This window comes from Coffea arabica, chromosome 7e (genome assembly GCF_036785885.1).
Source record: "Coffea arabica cultivar ET-39 chromosome 7e, Coffea Arabica ET-39 HiFi, whole genome shotgun sequence".
Classification (NCBI taxonomy): Eukaryota; Viridiplantae; Streptophyta; class Magnoliopsida; order Gentianales; family Rubiaceae; genus Coffea; species Coffea arabica.
This window is the reverse complement of record NC_092323.1, coordinates 19,009,123-19,022,657: the sequence shown is the minus strand read 5'-3', so window position 1 is coordinate 19,022,657 and position 13,535 is coordinate 19,009,123. Positions and strand designations below refer to the sequence as shown.

Here is a 13,535-nt window from a genome sequence, read left to right as displayed (position 1 = left end):
TTGAGAATAAAGAGAGAGTAGAGAGAACAAATGGGTTGGGAGAACTAGAGAAGAGAGCAATCAAAACTCAGAAAAGAGCGCTAGATGCTACAGGAACATATTTGGTATAACCATGCCTCCTTGTTTAACGAAACAATCTTTGTTATCATTCTAACTGTTATAATATCGAATGATAAAGCTATGCGCACAATAGTTAAAGTAAGGAAACTTTTTTTTGAAAAGTAAGGAAATTGAAACATAAACATAACAGTCATAATAATGGATATTAAAATCTCAACTTATTTGAAAAAAAAAATTGCAGTTAATTTATTTCTTGGTCGGTTTAAACTTGCACTGCACAAAGAACCATTTCACAGTTCCATTCCTATCCCAGGCTGATAATCTGATATTTGTGAACAGAGAGAGTAATATGGGTGACATTTTCTTAGTCATGCCAAGCTTTCTGAAAAATAATATTTTTTATTATTTCCTTTTAGTTCAATATTTTTTATTTTTTTTCATGAAAATGGCCTCAATAATTTAATGCGTATCTTAAAATAAAAGATTTGTAATAAATTAACAATGATTAATAATAGTAAAACATTAAATATTTATAATAACAAAGTGGAGTTACACACGTACCTCACTTTTTGTTGGCTTGGTTAATAATAGTAAAACATGAAATATTTATAATAACAAAGTGGAGTTACACACGTACCTCACTTATTACAAACATCCTACAAACACAAGAGTTCACTTTCAGTACAAAATATAATGGTTCTGATACCAAAACACAAAGACAACACTCCTTGATTAGATTAAGACTAACTTGTTTACAGAACAAACACAAAAATTAGGATGGCGATATTACCAGAGCAAAAATTAGGATCCAAAGCAAATTTTTGTCCATGAGACAACTTTGGCCTTACTTAGAGTTTTGCAATTAAACTTCGAAATTTTGGGATCTCAAAATGAAACTCTCCTATATTTTAATTGCTCCTCCTATGTTCCATCAATCAAGTATCCCTTATCTATTCTCTACCCCACAATACTTACCATCTTTGTTCTCCTAGCCCCCTAACAACTAAAACATTGACACTCCAAGTAGCAACTCAAGCACCAAAGCAGAACCCAAAAGAATCTCGGGAATTGTTTCTTTCTCTCACATCTATGGGGGACTCTGTCAATATCCTCCAATACTGCGAATTACGTCTTTTTCTTGTCTCATCTTTTGGAATTGAAATCAATGAACATGAAGAAGGAAAAAACAAATGGGTTCCAGAAGACATTTGTTTTTTTTTTTTCGAGAATTTAATGATTACCCTTTTATTTGTTAAACTTTGCATATTATTTGGTTGGAAAGAAGAGTCAAAGGGGAAGTTTGTCAATTTCAATTGGGGAAGATTAAGTTTTTGTCAAATTTTTTAGATGAAGTTAGGTTGGAGGTTAATGGTTGTGGCAGTGATAGATGGCGGCTTTATTGTTGTGGCGATTATGATCATCAAGAACTGAAAATTTTTGTAGTTGGGAACAGGAAAAGGAAAAAAGGTTTGTCATGGGGTGTGAGAGATTTAGTTGAAGTAATGATTATTGACGTAAGGAAGGGCAAAGTTGTCTCATGAAGTGAAATTTGCTTTGGATCCTATTTTTTTGTTTTGGCAGAGTATCATCTGCATTTCTCGGCATGAGATCTATGAGAACAAGTAAATGTCCAAGACATTATTTTACATACAACCATAAAAAAAAAAAAAAAAAAAGATGTTAATAACACTCCCCCCCCCCTCCGAACCTATGGGGTGGTAACACTTTTCCACCCTAAACTTCAAAAATATACATTTTACCCCCTCAAGTGAATTATATTTGTACTTTTAATTTTGACAAACCCATGTACATATTTTTCTTTCCAACATACCCCTAATCTTCCTATTTTCTCAATGGTCAACTTTTAGCTTGTGTTGCATTTTTGTATTAAATATTCATCAAAATATTCTGCTACTACATGATGTGATATTGGACAGCAGTTTAATTAACTTATTGTGTATACTTATGTATAATTTAGTATCGGTTTTAATAAGACTTCACCTGCACCTTACCCCCACCTTATATATAATGTATTATGGGACTAATATATATATATATATATATATATATATGTGTGTATATATGTATATATGTATGTATGTATGTAAAATGGTATTTTGTTGTGATAAAATAATGTACCCTTTTGTTGGCAATTTTTTATATTTGTAGTGAAAGTATAATTTTATTATATCAATTTGATTGACTTTTTATTTGTCACGTGTAGCATATTATTTATAAACAAAATTATGGACATTGATTTAGAGTTTGCATAGTATCAAATGAAAAAATGATTGATAATTGTGGTTGTTATTTTTGGCTAAACATTCAAAAGATTAATAATTGCGATTGTTATTGGTGTTATATATATATATATATATATATTAAAAAATTATTTCAAAAAATAAGGGTTCACAATAGAAGCACCCATAGGGTAGTGAAAAAGGGCAGGGATAAGGCGATAGTTGGGGGAGTTTTTTATTTAATTTATACTACAATCTAATATCATAGCATGCAACAACAAAATATTATGGTAAATACAAAATAGGAAAACACAACAATACAAAAGTTGACTGTTGAGGAGCTAGGAAGCTTGGGGATAACTTGGGAAAAATATGCAAATGGATTGGCCAAAATTACAAACTATAATTCATTTGGGGGACAAAATGTATAATTTTAAAGTATAGGGAGATAAAATGTTATCACCCCATAGGTATAGGGGAGCCAAATGTTATTAACCCTAAAAACAAGAAAAAAAAAAAGAAACTAAGAAACTAAAGGTTGTTCAAGAGCGTAGTAGATGAATGAATTTTTTTCGACTCTACTTGTTTCTGTTAAAGACTCATCTTATTTATAGGCATTAGAAAGGCTTTGGATTTCAAACCATTCTAATTACAAATAAGGTGATAAGCTTCTGAGAGCTTCTCATTGGCTGTAATGTATTTTTTCAAAAGCAAAAACTTGGGTTGATTCAATCTTATAAATCATATAGCCCAAATTTTGCCACATCTTTAATTCTTGAATTGGTAAGATGGTGTAGTAAAATTTAAACCACATGATTTATATAAATCAGGTCTATCCAAATATTTGTCAATTCTTCAAATATTAGGTGGTAAAGTGACCAAGGACGGAGCCAGGTGGACTCCAATTAAATTTTAAAAACTTATATATAGATTGGTGGTAAATTCTGAAGTGTATTCAACTAATAAAATAGAAGTATGGAAAGGTAAAAGGAACCGCACAGAAGCAGGCACGTTGCAAGCTCGCATGTACAGAGGATGAAGGAAATATTTCTAAAAAAGCAAGTGTTGACCTATTACAGGCACGGGCAGTTTGGAAATGTTGATGGGCCCAACGACCGTGAGGTGTACTGCGGAAGGTGGCAATTTATTGGGGTGTGAAGGAATTCACATAAATAAAATGGGCCTAGAAATAAAACACCGAAGAGAATAAGTAGCGTAAGAAGTACTAAACATGGCCATGCTGGGGCCAGCAGTAGTATGTGTGTTTGAAAACAAGTGGTGAGCTCGGAAGTGAAGAAACAATTTGGTAAAGAAGAAGGCAGCGAAATACATAGGCGGGGGTGGCAGTAGGCGTAACTTCAGGTGCAGGTGGTGACGGTGGCTATAGCTGAGTAAGGACGTTTCGAAGTTGTGCTGACTGAATGCACCAGTGTAGTACAGAAGCAGCGAAATCAATGGTGAGTACTTTCATCCATAACTTTGAAATAGTAAAAGGGAAGGGTTAATAATAGGATATTGATTAAAATAACGAGTAAAACACGCAAGGTTACATTTGTTGTAAGACCTTCTGTTGAAGCACATAAACATGGCAATGATAGCGAAATAAGGACTACGAAATACTGCAACAAAATCCCAGTGCCTTTGAACAAACAGGAAATGATACAGGAAAATTATCCATGTTTATTTGTTCACCGAGCATTGTGTACGTAAGATTACAACTGAACTACTGGTCCACTATTTTTTGTAAATTTTTTTAAAGGAAATTATTCACAAATGATCAAACACATAAAGAAGACGTTCTAACGGGACTAAAAACAGAATGATTTGGATGGCTATGTGGACACTATATTGCGACAACTTTTGTGAAGACAATTCAAAAAACTCACAGTAAAGGTTGAGTTGTTTGGTATAAATGAATATGCATGGACGATAGTGGCATTTTGTCCTAAAGGTTGACATAATTGCATCAGCCCCACTTCTAATTATAATACATATAAATCTTAGAGTAACCTTTATTGTCTGCTTTTTCTCAAAGTTGTGAGCTACAGTATCCTTTCTTAACTTCAATGATTATATATATATATATGTTTTTTTCATAAATAGTCATGAGCTTAATTTTGATGTTACAAAGGAAAGCATATGGGTATGTTGAAAAAAATATTCAGCGACCATCGTTAGAAAAAACATCGAACCACACACGTCTTGTAATTATTTGGCAGGATTATTTTTCAAACTCGTTACATGGTGGAGGAAACACAGGATGGATGGTGGTGGCAAAATAAGGTCATTTGACCTTAACCTGGAACCTGAGTGTGATAGAGATACAGACACCCAAGAAAGCGGTGGTTCAAGTGGAGGACATCAAAATGAGGAGACAGATGAATTGGTGGGTGCAATAGGCGTGGATAATTCAATGAAATTAACATTTGACATGGAAGAAGAAACTGGGGAATTCTATAATTTGCATGTGAAACTAACCGGATTTGAGATTTGTAAAAGTAATGACAAACAAGATGCAGATGGCATTTCAAGGTTTCGAAAATGGGTATGTTGTTATGAAGGTTACAGGGATGAAAAATAGTTTAAGTATGAAGACCAGAAAAGGGAAGCAAAACCAATCACAAGAACCGGATGTGGGGCTTGCTTTCGCGTGAAATATGACATAGAATCGCTAAAGTATGTGGTGACATGTTTCATTATGGAGCACAATCACCTGCTGGCATCAGAGACAAGTGTGCAATACATTAGGCCTCATAGAAAAGTCAGTGATGCTGAATATGCGCAGGCCAAAAGTTTGAAGATGGTTGGGGCTAGAATCTATCAGATAATGAAATATTTTGTTATCAAAGCCGGATTGTACAGTAATGTGGGATTTTGCATTAAGAATCTGTATAACCGAATGAATGAGGAACATAGAAAAGATATTTTTAATGGTGATGCAGAAGAGGCACTTGGATTCTTGGTAGCGAAGAAGGATGTTGATGACATGTTCTTTTATAAATATCATGTAAATAACGAAGGAAGATTGGTAAGGTTGTTTTGGGCAAATTCTAAATCTCGGGTGGACTTTAGTACATTCGGAGATGTGTTGGTGTTTGATACGACAAACAAAACAAATAAATACCGCAAGCCACTGGTTGTACTTGCAAGAGTAAACAACCATTTGAACAGTACTATTTTTGGATATGCACTGCTATCAGATGAGAGGATTAAAACATACGAATGGGTCCTAAGTATATTTATAGAGGCTATGGATGGTAAAAAGCCAGTAGCAGTGATGACAGATAGGGACAGTACAATGCGAAGAGTCATAAAAAATCTTCTCCCCAATACTTGTCATAGGTTATGTTCGTCGCACTTGCATAGAAATGCATCAAGTAATATTAGTTATGAGGAGTTCAATGACAGGTTGTATAACCTGATGGCAAAAAAGTGTAGCATACAGGAGTTTGAGGATTGGTGGGCTAGCTTAGTTAATGAATGTGGGGTGGGAGAGAATGACTGGATGAAAAAGTTGTACCACAGGAGAAGGTTATGGGCAGAAGCCTATTTGCGCGGGTAATTTTTCGCAGGTATGAGAAGTACTCAAAGGTGTGAGAAAATGAATGTTTTTTTGAATGAGTACTTGAATGATAAAATGCGAGTATATGAATTCGCTAGAAGTTTTGATTTAGCAATAGCATGGCTTCGACATACTGAGAGCAAAGCAGTTCACACAAGCAAAAACACAAAATCAGTGTTAATCACAATTCTGCCCGAACTAGAGAGAAGCGCAGCAGAGGTGTTTACAAGGAATGTGTTCTTCAGGGTGAGAAAGTATTTGAACAGGCAAGGGCTTCTAATTTCTGAGGGTTGGAATGAGGAGGGAGAGAGTCGCACATATTATTACTCAAAATATTGTGGATATAAAATAAATTGGAGGGTGGATCATGATAGATCCATGGAAAAGCTAATCTGCTCTTGCATGAAATTCGAGTCAAAGGGAATCCCTTATGCTCATATGTTTCGCGTGATGGTGGCAGAAGGAATGAACAGGATCTCATATTCATGCATTTCAAAGCGGTGGACAAAGGGAGTGAGGAATAATAATGGGATGATAGCATTTGTTGCACCCGAACAGATGACACAAATGGCCAAATATGGTACTTTAAAGTCCAGCTATAATAGTATGTGTTACTATACCTCCTACATGGATGATGAGTTTAATGAACTGCAGCAGATGTTTGACAAGCATTCAGTAGAGCTGAAGGAGAAATGGATTGATAGAGGATATAGGAGAGATGGATTTGTAATGGATTCAAAAGTGAGAAAGTAGAAGAACATTCGGAGTGTTAGACCTGAGGGTATCTCAGGCTAAAGGTGATCACAAGCAAGCAGAAGCAAAGAAAAAAAGAAAGTGCAGACATTGCAGGTACTAACGAAAAAGTACTATCTTATACACTTATTATTATTTGCTATAAAACATGAACCGGACATTGAAGGTAATAATGAAAAAATCAGTAGTTTTTGACATGTTATTATGTGCATTAAACATAAACTTATAATTTAAAATCCATATGAAGTAAACTAAGTTAATGGCAATGCAAAAAAGTTGAAGTGATGTAATGTTAGCATTCTGACAGCTTAGTTGATGTGATTACTTGCAGTCACAAATGATTTAATTGCTAATTAATTGGTTGTAGACTGCAGGCAGCCCATAACCAATGAATATGTCCATACAAAAAAAATTGCCACAATACAGCGACACATCGTGATTGGATCGAAAATTATTTGGATAAATCATTGAAAAATTCGTTTGAAATTGGTGTGGGCGGGAGCGAGTCTGGAGAATGGAGACGACAAGCATTTGCGGCAAAATGATGCAGTAGCGGTGGAAGTGACGCAGGTGGCCAACAAAGAAGTCCAGGAGAAAGAACCAAATCATGAGTTGTGATGCTGAGGTTTATAGTTAGAGATGTATCAGACACATAGGTATAGTTTGGTGAACAAAGGCTGAAGAGTATTTTATCCATCAAACACGTGAGAAATTATAGAAGTGGAATGGTTTATATATTGGATATGAATTTGTTTTGAGCGTGAGCAGGCCAAATGGTATTCCATAATTTGGAATCGCTGTCATAGCTTGTTATGGTGCAAAATAAATTTTTTCACGTTAACATTCGAGTGGAAATAATGTAAGTTTTATTGTGTGATGCCACATGTAAGCTCTTATGACCACAAGCATAGAAAGATTGTAGCCTTTTTTTAGCTGATTCACTACTTCTTGTTCATTGGGTTTGTTGTTCTTATTGCACTCTTCTTGCATGTCTAAATCTCTTTTTTTTTTTGGTGTCAAATCCAGAGTTTCAAAGTGATGAGAGAAATGCTTGGAAGTAGCAGTTGTGACAACAGGCAGATAATAAAGCAACAACGTCAAGAGAGAGAAATCGCAAAGTTTGCACAGATGTAGTTTCTTTGATCTCCTTATTTTTTCTTGAGGGATTCTCTTTTGTTATTTTTCGATGGGGAGAAGAGGTTAATCGGTGATACCTGTTGATGGCTAACTCTATCTAATACCACCCCAAGACTGATGCACAGAAGCAGCAGCAGAAGCATGAGGAATCTGGTAGCATCTCAGTCTCAAATGTTGTGAATAGTGCTACTGCACTTGCCTAATAGGAGAGGATACGTGCTTAATAAATAGTTGACAATTTGTTTTAAATAGGTTGTCCAAATCAGATAGCCACAATTTTATTGGTTTTATTCAGTTACTCATTTGAATCTAATAACATCGCATACCCATTTGGATTAACATGGTGAAGAAGAGAGCAGAGAATGTAGAAGGCAAGGTTAATAATGTTCCGATTCGCTAAGAAATTATAATAGTAATTCTATTACTATTATTATTATATTAAAGGTAAATCTGTCAACCGCACACATAAATTAGGTATGTTTGCAAAATCTTTTAAATAGGTTTATCCAAGCAAAATATACTCCAATTGCACACAATAATTAATTTATTATTACATCAAAATTATCTCTATTATTTTACAAATTCAACCCACATATGTGCATGAGGGATATTTATGGAATTAACATTAGAGGTATATTTATATACTCCCATTTTTTCACTTCACTCTCCCATGTAAAGTAATCTTGTTAATATTTATTTTGTCCATGGAATTAAATTTGTAATACAAAAGTCTTTATCTTTGGAGGTTTGTATAGTTTTGCAAATGTTAGGAAAGGGCGTATGAAAATATTAGAAACGTGTAGGAGGCTTGTACAATTACTTTAATTTTTTAATTAGTCAAAGCAAAAGCAAAATGCAAGCAAATGCAACTTGTAAGCAATCCATTCTGATTCATGGAAAAATAAGGGAGTATAGTGCAAATAAATAAAAAAATCCAGCTTGAATCCATTCGTTGTGACAAGCAAGTTTATCCCCGTCTTTGTTTGAGTTTTGATTACAAAGGACAAAATATATTCCCTCCAAACCCCAAATTTTATTTAAAGCCGTCCTCCCTGGACAGTTAGGGAGCGCTGTGTCCTTGTGTTTGAGAAAAATAAAGTGAAGCGATATAGCGGAGGAGACTAAACTTTTGAGAATGGCTTCATCCTCGTCTGCAGGGTCGGTCAATAGCACGCTATGGCCGACATTATATTGTCATTGTGATCGTAGCTATGCAATTCGTGTTGTCTGGAAGTCTGAAGCAAACGGGGGCCGCTACTACTATCGCTGCGCTAACGCCCAGGTAAGTGAATCGCTATTACTATTGTTTCGATAATAGATCGATTTCTCAGATACTTCTATTGTAGAGGCCTTGTCGTACGTTCATTGCCTGGTGTGATGAGTTTGCACAATCAACGGGGTTTCAAGCTCTCGATGTCGCCCCCTCAAGTAAGGACCCCGTCACCACTACACTTACGGCGGAGGTGTCTCGCATCATAGCAGAACTGAAAAGCATGCAAACAAATGTGATGATCCTTAACATTGTTGTGGTTGCTGTTGTGGTGGTACTCGTAGTTTTGGTTTTAAAATTGTGAAGTGTTCTGTTCGTTTTCATTCCATCTCCCCCCCGAGTCGGAGGTGGACATTACTCAAATGTTGTGTCCTTATGCAATATGGGCATTTCGCCTAATTTGCAGCCTGTTGGCTTTTGTTCCTAGTATTTTTGTCATTGGCTTTTGTCCCTCCTTCGTCCGTCAGATAATGGCACATATGTGTTTGGAAAACTAATGAGTCGTACTGTGTGTGTGTGTTAATGGTGATATTGCTTGAAATTACGTGAGAGAATGGGTTATTTGTATTCGTTTACATTGTTTATTATATTTCCTGTCTCAAATTCCTATTGCTTTTTTCCCCTCAATTGTGTGTGATTATCAGTGAATTGGGAACGTTACAGTTTGCTTTATTTTGTTTAAATAAGTGTGATTTAGCTCTGATATATATATTATTGACCTTATAGACTATGCTTTTAATTGTCAACGTTTGCTTAGCCATACAAGTAAAGAACGTTGTTTTGTAAAACCAGTTCTCATCTACAACACAATTAGTTGGCTTAAAAACTTTGAAATCTGAGTTCAATTGTAAAGCAAGTTCTTACTTCTTAATTTGTTCTTCAATTTCTTCCTCTTACAATGTTACCAAACGGTGGACTCGTAATTTTTCAACATTACATATTATCAGCCCCTAACTCGTACCCTTTGTGCTCTAACAAGCAGAACCCACCATGGTAAGGCCATTGACACAAAAGTAGCTAACAAAAAATAACCCATCAGCAAAATATTAGCAAAAAAAAAATTAAAAGCACATTGTTTCAGTTATGAACGTTCACTCAAACAGCTCCACAATAAGACCAAATAGAGGGTTAATGGTGGCAACCGCAGTGGCAACCCTGAAAAAGCTCCGGTATTTTTTGCGCCTCACAGTCAGCAAGAGGCTATCAGTTGAATCTCTTTCTTCAAAGGTTATCTCCACAGCTGATGGATTCCACAAATAGTGGTGGTATGCATGTTGTCTGTAATGACTACGTTGCGGGTCATAGTGGCGGGGTATCCTTGATTAGCCATAAAGTAGGTTACTGATCAATCTTCAAAATTGGCTCCAAAGAGTATCGACACGTTGGTGTACAACAGCGATTTCAAACCCAGAAAGTGTACTACAAATTCCTCCTTTCCCACAAACCAAACATTGTAAGTCATAATATAAAATGCCTTTAGGTTGTGCATAATCGGAAGTGGCCGACGGCGCCACTTCATCAGTGACCGAAAGACTTCCTCGTTGACAATGGGATTGCGAACGGGGATGCAAGAGACCAACATGGTTTGCGAAAAATCTTGTCCAAGAAACCTATCCAACCGCACAAATGCTTCCTTAACAATCCACTTCACTCCTATGTGGTAAAGTGGTAAGTGTTCATCCTGAAAGTAGCCCACCATTCCGTTATTGTTGAGGACATGCATTTCTGGAATTCGTCCCAGTGCATGCCGGCGTTTGCTGCATTTATAAAAGTGCAAGAGGAGGGTTTGCTTCACGGGTTACAAAATACACAAGGAAAGGAAGTTGCGGTTGAGTTAGAATTTGATTGTAACTTTCAGGTGCTTTCCTTCAATTCCAAGCAAATGGAATTGAACGTGCGTTTCAATAGCCATGCAAGAGAGAAGATGCTTGTGTGAAGTACTTATAGGAGAGGCTACGGTACATGGACATGAAAATGTTTGAGGCGACGGTGCAAGAATTGAGTGATTTGAGTCAGGTGCTGTTGGGTTAATTTTTATTATGGTTAAAAAACACAATGATTTAGTCCGTGTAACTTAGATTAGTGGGAAAATGGGTCTGAATTGGTGGGTGTTCTGATAACTCCAAGTTTGGCACCAATGATTCTTGTTGGAGAAGATGCACTGCAGCTTCAATCCTATCTATTGTACCTGTGTATTCAGTCGGACAGTACTTCCAAAAGTAAAAAATGAACGATGTTGCTTAGCTGGTGGCCTACCTGTCTATGTGATTTCCAATGGGATAAGATTTGCACGCTGCCTCCAGGAAATTGTCATGGCCCTTGCCCCTTCACATTTGTGTAGGGGCGGCAATACTAGAGGTCTTCAATGCCCACCGAAAAGATGATCAGTAGGCTTACTCGTGAAGATATATCGATCGATGCTTCAACATGCGTCCAAACTCCAGTTAATGTCGTTAAACCAAGGACATACTTTTTATATATCGATCGATGCCAGTTCATGTCTTTAAACTCCAGTTAATGTCTTTAAACCAAATGTATATGACGGTATTATCCAAAATAATGCAAAAAGGTAAAAAATTATTAAAACATAAACATAATTTCGCTAATAGCAATTGATTTCCAAGTTTCTCATATGCGTAATTAGTATGATTTACAATATATTTAGTTTGAAAAGATTTATTGCATAAATCACTATAAATTTGAAAAGTACAAATGATTTTTGAAAACTTACCTTGAAAACAAATAAACTTGCATACAGTGACGGAGCCACGATTTTTTCCTTTGGGGGGCCGAAATTTTTCCGAACAAAATTACTTTAATATGTTATGTTTAAAATAATTTTTATTTATTTAAATATATGACATCTTAAAATATCAAATATTAACTTTAATTATAAAGGTATGTCTATTTCATAAATATGTAACATAGTCATAACTAAAATTAAGATAAGAAATAATCTTTGATTAAATATCTTATGACATCACAAACCACCTAAGTTGTACATTATGAAAAGATACTCCAATAAGTCACTTGTGCGAAAACAAAAATATAACTATGCAATATAAATATAATTATTTTCAATTAAAAAAGGGATAAAAGTTATGTTAACATACCTTGAAATTATCTTAAACTGTTATATTCAAAATAATTTTCATCTATTCAAATATATGACATCTTAAAATATCAAATATTAATTTTAATTATAAAAGTATGTTTATTCCATAAATATGTAGCATAGTCATAACAAAGATTAGAACAAAAAATAACCTTTGATTAAATATCTTATTACATCACAAACTATCCAAATTGTACATTATGAGAAGATGCTCCAATATGTCACTTGTGCAAAAACAAAAATATTGAGTGACGCAATATAAATATAACTATTTTCAATTCATAAAAGATAAAGCTATGTTAGCATACCTTGAAATATGTCAGCTTTCCTAGTCTACAGTTCTTTCCTTAGTAAATTATGGAACGTTGGAATACTCACATTTGCCAATAAAACAATCATCTTCGTTTGACACTCATTTATCCCACTACTATCCATCTGTACATAAAAGTAAAATTTATACTTTACTTTTGTAATACTACGAAATACCTTCGCAATTACTCGCATATCTTTATTTTTTTACCTTGCCTTCTGTTTTGTATGTCTTCCCACACAGGCTTTTCCGTATTATCCATCCTTAATCTCTTTCTGCATCTCCACTTTGTAATTTTCGAGGCACTCTTTTCACCCATTATTGTGGTGTTCCTAGTTATTCTGGCATTTTCACTCCTGTTTCTGGACCTAACATCTAGCGTTTTAGGACTTAATTTATGTACTTCACCGTCTTTTCTAATATTATCACACCAATCGTCCTTCTGCCCACCCTCCACAGCAAGTGGCCGGTGTTTTTTGCACAGCCTTCCACTTTCATACATGCTCCTTAGTGTTTCAAAACAGCTTCAATCATTGCTTCTATTCTACTAATACTGTCCTTCACATCTTTATTACCACATTCAATTTCAATCAGTCTTTTATCAATGTCTTCTCTACAGGTTACGTTATTGTAAAACTGCACATTGCCCTGTTAATACAACCCTTCAGTTTTGTACAACTAGTAACGTCACAAAATGCAATTGCAATTTCAACAATAGTTTACACGAGCATTTTACATTACTTGTTCCCCCTCAAATATGCGTTTTCTTCTCAATATTCGCACGCATTCATTAATCTCCTGCTTTCCCCAAAATCTTATCCTCGGCCCTCTTGGCTGGAACTTGCGAAACTCGTCCTCACCTTCGATATGGAATCGTTCCAGATAGTAAATTTGCACGGACAAAAAAATTCATTAATCATTTACAGGTCCTTTATATCAAAGCTACATTTAATTATTCCAGCAATTTTTAGCGCTATTGTAAAAGGTGTGTCTTCATATACCATCAAGAAAAGTGCACATCCCACTATTCCGTTGCCATCTCTTTCACGGATGCTCTTCACCAAATTGTCTAGTATGAATTTTGACCA

At 35.2% G+C, this 13,535-nt stretch overlaps 1 protein-coding gene across 1 annotated transcript; it reads left to right on the top strand.

Annotated features, from left to right (window-relative positions):
* Positions 1-4,998: 4,998 nt before the first annotated feature.
* Positions 4,999-5,862, top strand: LOC113720805 (protein FAR1-RELATED SEQUENCE 5-like). The gene has a single exon (XM_027245464.1). The coding sequence runs from the start codon at positions 4,999-5,001 to the stop codon at positions 5,860-5,862; it is 864 nt and encodes a 287-aa protein (XP_027101265.1).
* The last annotated feature ends 7,673 nt before the right edge of the window (positions 5,863-13,535 follow it).